Source organism: Pinus tabuliformis, chromosome 9, assembly GCF_031772625.1.
Source record: "Pinus tabuliformis cultivar Carrire ecotype Pingquan chromosome 9, CPIR1, whole genome shotgun sequence".
NCBI classification, from domain to species: domain Eukaryota; kingdom Viridiplantae; phylum Streptophyta; class Pinopsida; order Pinales; family Pinaceae; genus Pinus; species Pinus tabuliformis.
In genome coordinates this window covers 1,827,514,059-1,827,530,815 of record NC_142307.1, presented here as the reverse complement: position 1 = coordinate 1,827,530,815, position 16,757 = coordinate 1,827,514,059, and the positions used below count along the sequence as shown (strand labels likewise).

At 35.9% G+C, this 16,757-nt stretch overlaps 1 protein-coding gene across 1 annotated transcript in view; it reads left to right on the top strand.

Moving 5' to 3' along the window:
• Positions 1–16,076, top strand: part of LOC149156100 (WAT1-related protein At5g07050-like) — a 125,926-nt gene extending 109,850 nt beyond the window's left edge. The window contains exon 3 of the mRNA XM_089444634.1: positions 16,041–16,076. Coding sequence (XP_089300760.1) covers positions 16,041–16,076 — 36 coding nt within the window. The remainder of the gene's footprint in view (positions 1–16,040) is intronic.
• Positions 16,077–16,757: the final 681 nt, after the last annotated feature.

Sequence of the window (16,757 nt, the reverse complement as noted above, 5' to 3'; positions counted from 1 at the left end):
TAACTTCTTTTGTCAAATGACAAATATAACTTTGGTTACTATTACAATAAACTACATTACTCTCTTCTCACTTGTTTATTCTTGTGTATTATTGGTCCCAAAAAAATAGATCATGTGATAAGTAACCTGTACTTAAAGGGTTTGTAGCAATTGCTCAATATTGTAAAAGTTTACAATGTTTATCTTTGACTAACTTGCTCATGAATAAGGCCTTTCAAGGTATTATAAACAAATACCTAGAACAATCATTGTCAATATTATGTGCTCCCTCTTTATTGACATCCATGGAGCAATTTTATTGCTAATAACAAAAGAAGGTTACACGGAGTAAGTAGATTTGAGCTCTCTAAATGAATTAACACCATCAGCAACCCCCATTACTCACACATGTGGGGGTGTTCCAAAATAGAAACATGAATTGAGTATTGAAGCATGCAAAAACCCTAACCTTGATGTTCAATGACTACAGGTTGTGTTATACTAGGTTACTAGGAAAGGAAGGGGCTCCATTATTTTGGAATTATTATTATTCCATAGTTGACGATGACATCAAAGAATGGGATATTGAGCATAACATAGGAGGAGGAAGATTTTTAATGTAATATTTCATGCCACAATGTCCATGCCCACTCCATAGTGAGTGACCATTTCTTTGTACTTATATTTCATAATTGAAGAAGAGAGACTAGAGCATATGCCTCACCTTCTAGCTAAGATTTCTCTCATATTAGGTTTCCCAAGTCATATGTTCTATTCATTTATGTGGATGGTTTGTTTATTGTCTTGTTTCTTCCATTTTGATTTAAAATATATCCATAATTTAGAGTGATACACTAGTAATATTTAATCTAAGGTCTAAGATAATAAACTACACAATAAAATATTTCCAAACAATGTAAGAACTAGTGTAACAAACTATCCCAATAGAATATGCACAACAATTTAAAGATCATTGAAATCATTCTTAATGATTGTCAATCATTGGATTGAAAAAATCACAATAAAACCTAGAGTTTCCTACCTATGAGCGCTCTCTAGTGAAAACCTTATTATATTGTGTAATTTCGTGTGTGGATGTTCTTATGTTTGTCTATCTATTTTTTTCTTGGTATTTTTATTATGAACCAAAGTAATAAATAGCATGAAGCATATGCACAATAGTTGTTGAATAGATAAAGAATATATATTGTTTATGCATTGGGTAATTTTGACTTGTTCACTAGAATGTGTTTAGGATCCCATGCTAACTCCCCTAATTAGGAGAATAGGCTATCACTTAAGGTATTAAGGTAATATTTATTGAGTAATTCCCATGAGGTCGTAGAGTGTCAAATCAATAATTGTAGGTGCTCTCATTAAATAAGGTCCACTAGTTAGTCGTCGAGGCCTCACTAAGAGAATTCCACTAAGTGTTCACGGTTTTGGTCAATTATAAAGTATATATATTAGTAGAATCTATGTAAGAAATTATCATGTGAATATTATTGTATTTGGGGCTCTATTTATGTTGGGGGTTGCCCTCTCTAGGGCGCAATTGAACATTACACTCAATTCTGAATATTAAGAAAGGTTTAATACTATTTTTATCCCCCAATTTTGGTTTTGTTTGCTTACTTCTTGCAATTATATTTATCTGTATTTTGCTCTAACTATTATATTTCAACAAACAAGGAACACCACAAGTGGTATCATGGCACTTTGTTTTGCTAGCATGCACTCCTATTTTAGAGAAAAAAAAGAGCAGGGATGTTATTTTATGTCTCTAATTATCACGATGTTGTTGTTTAATAGGTAAAACAATGGTTGGGGAAGAATACACATATAAATTACAAGTGACATGACTTGGTTGGACACCTTTCTAACCTCTATTAGTACCCCTTTTCATAGTATCATATCGGAAAACACTTGTATATGAAGTTGTCTTCCACATATCCTTGGGAAAATTGGGATCCCAGTAGGAACACTTGAAACCAACCTAACATAATAATATTATCCATATTGTTGGCATCACTTGGTTGGACACTCTTTTAACCTTTGTTTGTGTGTCTTCAAGTAGTATCCCATCAAACATCACTTGTAAATAGAGTTGTCTTCTGCATGTCCTTAAGGATAGTGGAAGACCATGAACAACACTTGAAACTAGAATAATATATTCCTATAAACCATATTTTTGTAATATATCAAGAAAAACATCTGAGGATATCGATATTGCATACTGAGGAATTGAGTAGTAGAATGAAGGGTACTATTTGTCCTCCTTAGTTAGTGCCATGGAATGTTTGACCAAATATTATTATAAAAAACTGTTTGGTATATAAAAGAGCTATAAATTGATGCTTGTTTTCCCATTAGACCCTAAAAACCCTATATCCGCCTTGCAAACCTTAGCCTCTATAACAAAAGAAACAAATTTCCTACATAATTTACAATGTCATGAATTTGAGAATTCCACCAATTCAGTGACACTCCAAACAATTTTTTACAAAAATAAATGTCTATATCAAAAGACTCCATGTGTGGGATTGATCACCATGATGTAACTCTCTAGTAAATATTTTTTGGTGGACTCACAAATATAGTTTATTTTGATCCCTCTCCACAGATTTCTCTCAGGACATTGATTATGTTGGGTTATATCTTACACAATATTTCTAATGGACATATGGTCCCATGACACACACCTACAACATGTCATCCATTGATGACAAAAAGTAAATGGTTCAGTCTCTCTCATAGTAGATTAACACTTTCACCCCGTCACTCAACACACCATAGACCAACATGCCTTCCTTCACTGTAGATGTTGGCCTTTATTTTGAGAAGATTAGGAATTGGAGGGTAAGCATGAAAAGGGTGTCATTGTCTCAAGATGATTCTCTCATAAGGATAAGAATTTTAATGAGAAATAAAATCACAATATTGGCTGCTCACTTCTTACCATTCCAACACCATAAAAAAAACCCTTAAAATGTCATTCTTAAAAACTATTATATATTTTCCTAATGGAATTCAAGTAGAATCTCAAAATTACTTATGTCAGTAACTGTGCGATTATTTTTTTATTCTCTTAAATGAAATATTTTTATATATGTACCCCATCAAACATAAATCATCAAGTCAAAAAGAATGGAAATGAATGAATAAGAGGGTGTCTTAGGGAGTGTCAGTGAGTGCTAGGTGTACGAAGGAGGGAGTGAGAAGGCAAGCTAGGCAATGCGAAGTCATGCTAGGGAATTCTAGGGCATGTCAAGAAGATTCAAGGTGTGGTAACATGTTCCAGATAGTTCCAAGGCATGTGAAAACATGCCATGTGCTAAGGCATGACAAGATGTGCTAGGTGTTAGGGTATGCGAACGTGTGTCAAGGAGCGTCAAGGCAACAAAAGGGAACACCAAGTTAAAATGAAAATAAATGAACACATAAGAGGGTTAGTAAGTCCAGACCTTATGTTTCAAGAGGGGCATGATAGGAATACCAAAACTAGTGCCAATACATGCCAAGGGCCAAGTGCTAGCATGTCTTAAGTGCCAAATTATCCTTTATTACTTCTCTCTTAATTGCGAATAATTGATATGAAATAAATTTTATCTTAAACCATGCCAAGAATTTACAGAGAATTGCAAGGCATGCCAAGAATTGTTAGGTTCCAGCAAGTGCCAAGAGCCAATATGTTCCAAGGAGTTATAGGGAATTCTATAGAGTGGATAGGGCATGTCAGGGAGTGAGAAGGCGTCTCAGAGACTATTAGTGTATGCTAGGAAATGCTATGGAAACAGAATGGAGTGCTAGGTTAAAATGTGTAGAAATGAACGAATAAGAGTTTGTTCTATGGAGTGTCAATGAGTACCAAGTTCGTCAAGGATTGAGTGTCCTAAGATAAGTTCAAAATAAGAATTATAAGAGGCTATTATGTGGTTACAACAATGAGCTAGAGAAAATAGTTTCAGAAAAAGGGAGACTTTGGATTGGGCACAACATTTTTTTGTCAATGACTTGGCTGGGTTTCCAAGTCATAAAAATTGTAAGGTTATCTATAAGGGAATGATAGCTATAGAATGTAAATGTGTGTCAGGGAGTGTTCTGGAGTGCCATGGAAGCACAAGGGAGAACTAGTTCAAAATTCATGGAAATGAATAGATAAGAATGTGTTATAGGGAGTGCCAATGAGATTACGGTGTGCTAAGGAGGGAGTGACAAGCTTATATGCTAAGCAGTGACAAGGCATGCTAGAGTGCTAGGACATGTTAGGGAGTGGTAGGGTGTGCTAGGGAGTGCCAAATCATGCCAAGGAATGCAGAAGGTGTTATCATGTGCCACATAGTGCCAAGGGATTGTTAAGCGTGCAAGGTGTTATGGCATGTCAAGATTTAAACATGTTGCTTAGTTGTTTTATGGCCACATTTGGATGTGAGCCTTGACTTGATAACTTGTAACTTGTTAAGTGGGATAAGTTGAAATTGGACATGAGTAGCCTAAGATTATTTATAGTCAGTTCTTAGGTGAACAAGGCACAGTCTAGTTGTAGTAATCATAACTTGGTCAAGTTGTTGTAGGCAGTGAAGGACTTAGTTAGGTTTCCAAGTACCAAAAATAGTAAGGGTAGTTGTGAGGGCATGATAACTAAGGATTGTCAGGGAATGCTAAGGAATGAAAAGGCGTGCTAACATATGTCAGACATTGTCAATGCATTGTTAGGAGTGTTAGCGAGTTCTTGGGAATCACAAGGAAGAAGTAGGTCAAAATGCATGGAAATGAATACATAAGAGTGTGTTCCAACGAGTGTCAACAAATTCTAGATGTCCCAAAGACGAAGTGTGTGAGGAGATGTTCATAATAGGACTTCCAAGAGGCAAGCCTATGGTTGCGATAATGGGCTAGACAACGAAGTTTCAAACAAAGGGAGACTTTAATTTGGACACAACATTTTTCTTCCAATGCCATGGTTTGGTTACCAAGCCGCAAAAAGAGTAAGGTTATCTATGAAAGAAAAACAACTATGGAGTGCCAAGGTGTGCCAGGGAATAAAAAGAAGTGCTAACACAAGCTAGAAAGCTCCAAGGCATGTTAGGCATGCCAAGACATGCCAAGTGATAAGGCCTTCCACGATGTTCCAGCTGTCAGGGTGTGGTGTGAATGCATGCTAGGGAGTGTTTGGGCTAGGTTCCAGGGAAACACAAGGGAGTACTAGTTTCAAATTGATGGAAATGAACTGTTAATGAGTTACAAGTGTGCTAATGCAGGAGTGAGAAGGTATGCTAGATAGTTCCAAGGCATTCTAGAGTGGTAGGGAAGCATACAAATATGTCCCAAGTGCCAAGGTGTGCTAATGCATCCTGAGTGTAAGGGAGTGCCAAGGAAATACAAGGAAGAATTAAGTCAAAATGCATGGAAATGAATGAACAAGTGTGTGTGAAAAAGAGTGTCAATTAGTTCCATGTCTGCTAAGGAGGGAGTGACATAGTATGCCAGAGGTGAGGGAAACATGCCAAGATGTGCCAGGTGCTAGGGTATGCCAATGCATGCCAGGGCGTGTTACGAAGTGCTAGGGAAACACAAGGGAGAACTAGTTTTAAATGCATGTAAATTAATGAATAAGAATGTTTTGCATGGAGTTTCTATGAGTTATAGGTGTGCCAAGGAGTGTTAGGGAGTTCTAGATAAACACAAGGGAGAACTAGGTCATAATGCATTGAAATGAATGAATGTGTGATACAGAGTGTCAGTGAGTTACAATTTTTCTAAGGAGGAGTGACAAGGTATGTTTGGTAGTGTTAACAAATGTTAGAGTGTTAGGGTTGCATGCAGCAAAGATGTGCCAATGCATGTAAGGAAGTGTTAGCTGGGAGTTCCAAGAAGACACAAGGGAGCACTATGTCAAAATGCATGTATATGAACATATAAGAGTTTGTGATTAGAAGTGTTAGTGAGTTCCTGGTGTGCTAAGGATCGAGTGACAAGGTATGCTAGGCAGTGTTAAGGCATGCTAGAGGTAAGGGAAACATCCCAGGGTGTCCTAGGTGCTAGGGTGTACCAACATGTGCAAAGAAATGTTAAGGAGCACGTTGACGATGTTGGACCTACCAATATTTAGGGGATCACCTTAGTATGAAGTCCCAACTAGACCTCACACCATTTGGTGTGGGAGTCCGATCCAGTATGTGTTACAAGTCAATTTGGGCATATCAATCCCAACTTCGAGAACTGTATTATTAGGGTCCATCAAGCCCTAATTCAATTGTTTTCATTCCCTAATGAGGTCAACCTACATCATGCTTGCCTCCCAAGAGTTTCCTTGACACCATTCACCCAAAAAATGCCCCTAAGGAGATCAACATAGGTAGCCTTCTATCAGGCTGCATTGCAATGCAGAAACTACACTGACTGGGTGCACTGTAGTACACTTAACCTTTGTTTCACTTGTGCTGAGCGAGATTCATCAAATCTTTTAAATGAATCCATTGGATTCCTCATCCAATGGATACTTATGGAATTTTCCAAGTTGGTTGAGCTCGCATTTGGATGAGGAAGAGGATGAATGAACCTTAATCCATTATCCCTTCCTCCATGGAACCACCTGCCAATTTTGGCAGAGCATTCATGAGGGCCATTAATGGCTTAGCCTCCTCCATTCAGCTATAAATTGACCAAGCATTCAAACGCTGGTCTAGGTTGGAATTTCTGGAGCTAAGGAAATGTTGTTTGAATGAGATTAGTAAGAGTATTGTAATGATGTTGAATTGTTGCTTCATGAGGAGAGAAGGGATTGAAATTGGAAGGAAGACACTAAATCAAGCATGAACATTCATGGGTTGTAATCTTTCCTTTTATCAATAAAGAATTCAAATATTTTTCCATTCATGTTCTTATATGATTTATATTGTATTCTGGATTCTATGATATGCTTAATTAACAAATCTTTATTGTATGCTTTGATTGGTTTATGTCTCGGCTTGTGTGTAGGTACTTTCCAAGCGAGTTAGGCATGGAAAGGAGCGACAGAATCAGTCAAAGGAGAGAGGGAGCAAGAAAAGGTTACCGGTTGGTTTCTTTTCCTCCTTCTCTTATCTGTTGATTATAGGAAAAGCAACGAATTACATTGTCTATTATTTCTAGACTAGCTACTAGGTCTAGAGGGTTAGGTGTCTGTAGAAACACTAAATTTTCCCAAAACAGTATGATGGCCTAGTTTCCATTGTCTTAAGGATTTTCCTTAACTCTTGCTTGTAAGCACAGGAGAGTGGTTCAGTTTTCCTTCGAGAAGTGAGGTTCACGTGCTTGGTGAGTGTAAGTGTACTTATGTCAATGGGTCTTTCACTATGAGAGGAAGAGAGTGAAGGTGAGTTTTAGGTTGAAAGGTATTAGCCCCAACTCGGTTAGGAATACACAACACAAAAAGGACATACATAGCTTCTGGCGGAGCAGTCCACTCAGTTGTGGCAGTCACAAAATACAATGTAAGATAACACGTACAACACTCACGGATCAATCCGAATGAGTGCAACAGTTGTTATAACAAGGTTCATTTGAAAGGTTTGTCTGACTTCCGGTAGAGCAGTCGACACAGACGAGACAACATTAACAACATATACAAGACATTTCCATTACTAGATTATGCATTACAATAAATGAATCAGTTTATATGTAGAACACATGTTAAAGCAACATGCATTACAAGTGTTAAAGAATAGTCTTACAACAAATACAATACGTGTGTGAAAACGTGTTGGCCTCTTAATAGAATTCTGAATTAAGTGAAAGTTCCAAGACACATCGTTACACCATACATCTCTAACCCTGTCAGTGGGGCATTGGAGCCACTACTTACTCCTCAAAGAAAAGATTACAAACTCTCTTGGCTATTGTTGAGATCCAAAACTGCCCTTCTCTTAGCAAATTTTCTCTTCCTTCCTTCTTTGTTTTTCCATGAAAAATGAATCCTTATCATCAAAAACCCTTATACATTGCCTCAAGGAGTATATTTTAGTGATTTACATGTTATACTTTTATGTTTTCTATTTGAATAAGTTTTTGTCTTTTAGCTATGGAATGCAGCCACATTCTGCAACTAATTAGCTATTCCGCAACTACTTCCATGCTTTTGTAGGTTCCAGGTGTCAAGAGGGAAAAATGACTACATGGGCAGCTTGGAAAACATCAAGGCATGGATCGTGTCTGATTTATTTGGCCAATATTGACAAGGAAGACTCCAGTCAAAGGGAAGTGAAACATAGAAACCTAAGGCAAACAAGACTCTATTCTGTACACATTTCTCAGTGATGGGATCCCAAGCAGTTTTCTGAGGCCATGGACTTAATCTGCCACTTGTGTAAACTGAATCCAACAACCATTACCTTAGATTTATGTCTCCAAAAACTAAGGAAGACGATTCGGTGTACCTATCTACCTATGTGTTTTGTTGTAAATTATTTTTCTCCTTAAAATAGTTGTATAATTTCTCTATAAATACCTGTGTGAAGAACGAAGAACCAGTTCGATTTTTCTCATGTGTTAAACTTAGATTATCACTTTGTAATTTGGAGAACTCATTCTCTATTTTTAATATAAAGACTGTGTGTTTCATGGATACCTGAAAGCATTGTTGGAGTGTTGATTAAGTGCATATAACCTGAGCAACAGCAGAGGGCCCCTGCGCTGGTTAAGGTTACATTTTATTTTGTTTTGTCTTTTATAATTGAGCTATAGATTCACTGTGTTTTTTTTCATGATGTTTATAACCATTTTCTAACTTTGTTCATAATGCAGTTTTTGTCATCTTCTTACTAATGCAGAATAGTTTTATTTCAGCACAGAATAGTTCTTTTGTTTCATTATTTTCTAGTTTCTTATCAGTAGCTTGAAGTTGAGTTCAGTAGTGTAGAGTAATTCATTTCATTTGCTATTAATTGGTCTTTAGATTTTGAATTAAACTGATCAATGCCATCTTGTTATTAGTTTAGTAACTCATGTTGTAGGTGAATGTTTCTAAAAGCCCTTCTAGTTGATGGTTCATCTTAAACTAAGTGGTGGAATATTTCACTTATGTAATGAGTCTTTTTCTGCATTTTTGTAGTTATTTCCTCTTAGAACAACGAAGTATGGAATCCCTAAAAACGTTATCACAAGGAGGTTGTTCTCCCAAAATTGTGTAGCAGAGTGACAAAGCACTTCATTTATTTTTTTTAGTAGACTAGTTGCAATTTCATTTTCAATCTTAGTTTTGCATTTAGTTTTGTTGCAATTTCATTTTCAGTTTCTCATTAAGTTTTGATTCTGCAATATACCAAACAATAGTTGTAATCTCATTTTCAGTATTTCATTTTAGTTTTGTTTCCATCATAGATAGCTGCAATTTCACTTTTAATATTTCATTAAGCTGATTAGAAAATAGCTGCAACTTCACTCTTAAGTTACTTTAGTTCATGTTTTGGAAACAATCATAAGAGAAAAAAATAGGAACTCTGTTTTCCTTTTCTTGACTAAACTTTACTTCCAAATCTGACTTTAAGCACTCTTAGTCCTCAGTTCATTTCTTTAGCATAAGTAGATTCAAGGTTTTTATTAGATACATTGTACATCATTAGGGATTAAAGGATTAAAAACCCCAAAATAACTTAAAACTCAAAAACACTGAAGTAAGAAGGGCCATCTAGCACATATAGTGCACTACACTTCATCAGTTTACGTTACCCGAATTGATAACTTATGTAGAGAAATTTAGGACACTAAATTGACCAAACCTTTTGGCACCGTTGATGGGGAAGTGTAACTAGGTAGTCTTATCTCTTACATTGTTAAAAAAAAAACAAAAACAATAAAACAAAACAATGGCATGCATAAAGAAAGAGATTCTAGGGGTGATTTATAGCTATGGGTAGAAATTCAACTCCCACAACTCCACCTACTCCACCAACAGTTTGAAAGTGCACACCTCCATCCTAGACTCATACTCCCAGCCATAGGATTCCTGGAATTCAAGGGGCAGAAATTCAATCAAAATATTCTCCTACATCATCTACCAAAACAGTCCTAGGAGAGAAGAACTTTTTCACCTCCACAAGAGAGCCTATTGTAGTTGAAGAACTAGGAATACCTGGTGCGGAAGAAAAAGTAGAAACTCCCTCTCATAGTCCATTAATAGAAGAACCAGAGGAAGAGGGAATAACCTTGCAGGTTGAACCCTATATTGACTCTAAAGAAACTATAATGGCAGAAGAAGAACAAGATCTAGAATTCTCATTGTTTGGAGGAGGAGGTAGAGGGAGAGGTAGAGGAAACAATGGAGGAGGTAGAGGTAATAATGGAGGAGGCAGAGGAAATAGGGAAGTAGATAACTCATTGGGATTCCCTGTAGTGGATGAGGAAACACATACCACATTGAAAAACATCTCACCATCTTTCCCCCCAAACTTTTATGGGTTAAGAAGTGAGGATCCTAAAACATTTTTGTTTGAGTTTGAAGTCTTGTGTAGAACATATGAATATCTAGAAGTCTCTCGAAAACTCAAATTGTTCCCTTCAACACTAAAAGGGGATACTTTGAAATGGTTTATTGGGTTAGTCATTCAATCCATTAGAACTTGGAATGACATGAAACAAGCATTTCTAGATAGATACTTGGATTATTGTATGCCTACCAATCATAAAGATGAGGTGTTCAAAATGATGCAAAAAGAAGATGAAAACTTAGAGGATTTGCTTGAGAGATTCAACTATAATTTGAAAAGAGTGAAAATAAAAAATCTAGATGAAGAAACTTTGAAATCTCTTTTGTTAAAGGCCATTAGAGATGAGTGGGTAGATATCCTTAACATGATGGGGAAGGGAGATATCTCTCAACTTCCATTGAGTGACATAGCAGAACTATGTGTTGATCTCTGAAGAGGGAAATCTAAAATAGGAAAAGGGCTGAGAGATCCTTCTCTTGTTAGAGCAAACAAATCTGCAACTGGATCTGTAAGTAGGACAGAAATTGGCAATATGCTTGATGAGTTCAAAACTGACAATTTAGGGAGCCTTAGTGAGCAACTAGACACCCTTAAAATTCAAAACAAGCAGAAAACAGAGGTTGATGCTTTAGCCATCTTTTCTCCAAAATGCAGAAAGAAACATGCTCTAAGGGAATGCCCTTTAGATGCAAAAATTGTAGAAGCTTGTATGATTTGTTCAGAAATTCATGAGACCAAGGGTTGTCACTCAATCCCAAGTCTTATGGTTGTCTTTCAAGATGAAACAGTCCCAAATTCTGCAGAACCTCTTTGTTTTGTTACAAGAAGACCTTAGTAGGGGCCACAAAATCAAGGATTTAACAATCCTATGTATCTTCAGCCCCCACCAAACTAGAATTCTTGGTAGCAACCTTGGCCTCAACCTCAATCTCAGTATCAATCTCAACTATGGGCGCAAGGGATACAAAATCCTTATGGAAGATTTGATCCATATTATCAATATCCTCCGTCTTCTCAGAGTTATCCCCCCCCACACAAAATCAGTAGCAAAATCAACAACCACAACTTCAAATCAGAACCCTCAACTTTCATTACCATTTCCACAACAACCTCCACAAAAAAATCAAAATCCTCAACTCTTACTTCCATTTCAACAAAAACCAAATCAGCTACCTGCCCAATTATTGCCAAACCCCAATAATAAAAACCCTCAGAATTCTTACATGGTAGAAGGACAATAATTTCCAACTTACATGATTACTCCTCTAGATCTTAATGATGTTCAACTTAGATCTAGTAGAATATTAGAAAAGGAAAAGCCTTCTATAGTCATTCAAGAACAAGATATCTCTAAGGAAGACTCTCTAAAAGTCAATAAAAGTTTTGAGGGAACATCCCTCCAAAACCAAAACATTGAAAAAGAAAAACAAAAAGAATCAATAAACACAACTCTTGTCATTGAGCAACAAGTATCTACTTCTACACCTCCTTTTCTTAAGAGATTACAAATTAATAGAGGGGTAGAGAAACAGATCTTGTTGCCTAATCATGACTTTCTAGATGAATTTAAGAATGTCTATATCAAAATTACTTTGTTACAAGCCATTAGATAAATTCCTATTCTAGCCAAAACAATAAAGGAGTTGAGTATTAAAAGACCAGGAAGGAAACCAAGAGAAACAAAAAGAATTCACCTGGTAGGAAAGATAGCAGAAATCATGATGGGAAAGATTGGCATGTAGAAATATGTGGATCTAGGAAGTCAAAATTATCAAGACACATATAAATGGAATTGAAATTTCAAACACATTGATTGATTTCGGGGCAACAATAAACATTATGATTAGACAAACTATGGAGCAGCTTAAACTTACTAATCTTCTTTACACACCTACCTTGCTACAACTTGTAGATAGATTAGTAATCAAACCTGATGGTGTGCTAGAAGACATTTCAGTATCCTTAGATTCTTGGGAATATCCTGTTGATTTCATGATTTTAACTCCCAAGAATAATTTAGGAGGATGCCCACTCATATTAGGAAGACCTTGGCTAGCCACCGCTGATGCTTTTATTAGTTGTAGATCCGGTGACATGTATATTTCTGATGGTAATTCAACAAAAAAATTTACTCTATATCCTCCAGCAAAAGAAATCACAGAAATAGATGACAAGGAATGGATTGATAAAGAAGATGATATTCAACCTCTCTTTACTATGTCAGAAATTAGTGAAGATAGTCAAATTTTTAACACATTGGAAAATTTTGAAACATCTTCAGAATATGATCATGCACAATTCCAAGAAAAATCTAATGTTGAATAATTGTCATCTAGGCAAATGTCTCTTTATTCTATGGAAGAGTTTGGTAGCTCTACAATTGAAATTTTTCCAGGTAGGACATTAAACATAAACAAAAACTTGGAGAAACTACAACAAGAAGAGCTAACCAAAACATTACAAAAACATTTTGTTGCATTTGCATGGGAATACGCTGACATGAAAGGTATTGATCCTAAGACTTGTATCCATCATATCTATATTGAGGAAAATAGTAGACCAATCAGACAACCTCAAAGAAGAATGAATCCAAATCTTAGGGAAATTGTGAAAGAAGAGCTCCAAAAATTACTCAATGTAAATTTCATTTACCCAATTTCAGATAGCCAATGGGTTTCTCCTTTGGTAATTGTGCCTAAAAAGAATGGTAAATGAAGGGTGTTCATTTATTACCAATAATTAAATAAAGAAATCCTGAAAGATCACTTTCCTTTTCCCTTTATAGATCAGGTATTAGATACATTAGCAGGTAAGAAGTATTTCTCCTTCTTGGATGGTTTTAGTGGTTATAATCAAATTCAAGTAACACCTGAGGATCAGGATAAAATCACATTTACTTGTCCATGGAGAACTTTTGCCTAACGAGTACTTCCTTTTGGGTTATGTAATGCACCCGCAACATTCCAAAGAGCAGTACTAAGAATTTTTTCTGATCTAATACGTGATTGTGTAGAGGTATATATGGATGATTTTACAGTCTATGGTAACACATTAGAAGAAGCTTTGGAAAATTTGGAAAAAGTCCTTAAAGATGTAAAGAAACAAACCTTTCACTAAAGCATGAAAAATGCTTTATGATGTTTGCAGAAGGCATTGTTTTAGGACTTCATATATCAGGAGATGGAATTAAAGTTGACAAATTTAAAGTTGAAGTCATCTCTAAGTTGTCAATTCCAAGTTTCCAAAGAGATGTTAGAAGTTTTCTAGGATTTATAGGATACTATAGAAGATTTATAGAAAACTTCACTAAAATAGCATCTCCACTCTTCAAATTGCTTACAAAAGTTTGTGAATTCAAATGGAATCCCGATTGCCAATTAGCATTTGAAACCTTGAAAGCAAAAATATCTGAAGCACCTATTTTAAGAGGACCAAATTGGAAACTTCCTTTCTATATTTCTACAGATGCTTCAGATACAACTTTAGGAGATGTATTGGGACAAAAATATTTGATTCCTTATGCCATTTACTGTACAAGTAATAATTTGACTCCCAGTAAGTTGAATTATACTATGACTGAAAAAGAATTCTTAGCTGTTGTTCATGCAATTAACAAGTTCAGACACTATATAATAGGCTATGAAACCTTTGTTCATACAGATCACTCTGCAATTAGATATTTGATGAATAAACCTATTACTAATGGTAGAGTTACAAGATGGATTTTACTTTTGCAAGAATTCAGCATTACTGTGCTAGATAGACCTGGAAAACAAAACACATTTGTTGATTTCTTGTCCAGGATTCAGAATATCAAAGAAGACTCTCTAGTTGAAGATAAGTTTGCTGATGAATATCTCTTTGTAGTAACTACTCAAACTCCTTGGTTTGCAAATGTTGCTAATTATTTGGTTACAGGGAAGTTACCTTCACATTTGTTTCCTGGAGAGAAAATAAATATTATTCAAGAAAGTGCAAGATATTCATGGATCAACGAATTGTACAAAACAGGGACAAATCTTCTGATCAGAAGGTGTGTCAGGGAAGATTAGATGCCTAAAATTCTCAAAGCATATCATGATGAGCTGTGTGGTGGAGACTTTACTGACAAGAGGACAGCCTATAAAATCCTTTCTTTAGGATATTATTGGCCATCCATCTTCAAAGATGCTAAAGAATATGTCAGAAGGTGCGACAGCTACCAAAGGGTAGGGAAACCTGCTCCCTCAAATGAAATGCCATTACAACCTCAGGTACTTATCGAACCCTTTGAAAAATGGGCTTTAGAATTTATTATATCTATTAATCCTCCATCCAAGTAGAAAAAGTATATATTGGTATGAATTGATTATGTCACCAAACGGGTAGAGGCCAAAGCATTACTTTTTGCTAACGAAAAATCTGTAGTTAGTTTTCTTTTTGAGGATATCGTTACTCGCTTTGGTGTTCCAAGAAAAATTGTGATAGATCAAGGATATCAATTCACATCCAACATGATGGAGAGGGTTATGGAGGAGTACAAGATCAAGCATAGGAAATCCACTCCCTATCATCCACAAGCAAATGGTCAAGTGGAGTCTAAAAATAAAGTGATTGAAGGAGTCCTCACCAAGACTGTGCATCTACGTAGAAGAGATTGGGCAAAAAGGCTTCCTGAAGCCTTACGGGCCTATAGAACTACATGGAGGAGCACAATTGGACATACACCCTATGAGCTTATTTATGGTAAGCAAGTCTTGTTCCCTATAGATTTCCAAGTCAAAACTTTCAACATGGAATTTCAGTTCGGGATGGATTTATCAGAAGCTCAAAGACATAGAATGGAGCAATTAAATGAACTTGATGAAATCAGACAAGAAGCTATTCAAAGGAGTGGTCTAGTCCAACGATAGCGGGCTAAATGGCATGAAAAATACATCAAGGACAAGAAGTTTCGAGAGGGAGATTGGGCACTATTATTTGACTCAAAGTTTAAAGATTTTCAAGGGAAGTTTCAAACTCATTGGCTTGGGCCATATGAGATTGAAAAAGTTTTCGGCAATGGAGCAGTAAGGATTAGAACAATAGATGAAATTCAAACTCCCCTCCTTGTGAATGGTCATAGATTGAAAATTTATCAAAAACCAATCTCAAAGGAGGATCAGTTCATCAAGATCTTTTAGAACAATTCTGAAATGAAGTTGGTGAAGAAGAATCCTTCTTCTCCACCAACTTAGTCCTTGTTTTTCCTATCTAACTAAAAAAAAAAAGAAAATGTATAGGGTTGAAAACCAATCACTGATTGGCATGCTTATACAGAAAATACAGGGTGAAAATCAGAAGACTCTAACACCCTATATTTTCCACTTCTTTTTTGAAAAAAATGGTGACTCATTATGCATTCTACAAAATTCATTGTCTTATCTCATTTCACTCTGTTTTACTTTTGCAAGTTTCACTTCACTCCATTGCCATATTCCACCAATAAATTTTTCTTCTCCAACATTTCTTTCATCTCCATTTTCATTTATCATCTTGTCATATTTTCACTCACACAGCTATTTCCATTCCATTCATTCATAAGCCATATTTTATTCTCTGTTTTACATTCTGCAGCTGTTTCCACGTTCTGCAGTTGTTCCTGTTCCGTAGCTAATCCTGTTCTATAGCTAATCTGATTCTGCAGCAATAGTTTGATTATCAGTCCAAGCACAAAGAGGCCAGTTCATAATAAAATCTTGCATGCAGGTAATTGAAGAGAAAACAACTTTGGAGACCAATCATATTTAAAGCACTTGTGGAAGCAAACATCAAGATATTAGCAAGCGGAAGGTAAGGTTCCAAAGGTAAAAACAAAAACTTATTTCAAAAAGCAATACAAAAACATAAGTATGTATAACTTGTATGATCACATGTCTCCTTGATTTATCATTATGTGATTTGACTACCACGATTACTCTGCCACACCTTTCGTCTTCAACATCAAACGGTCTAATGATACCTTCATAACTAATCTCTGATTTAAACTCCATGACTCATATTTAACTAGACTTCTATAGCCACACCTGTTAATGGTTAGATTAATGACATGACCTATCTGTATACGACTCTTCAAAACCCTGATTGTTTATTTATTACACTAAGATTTTCCCTCGTACTTTCGCAACCTTTTTGTGCATACAGTCACTCTTTTTTCATATACCTTGTGCATACAGTCATTCCATTTTCCACACAATTTACAGATATAGCTACTCTATTTCCATATGTACAGTTGTTTTATTCTATATCCACAGTCAACCTGCTTCCATATATTCTGTCACCCCATCTCCATAT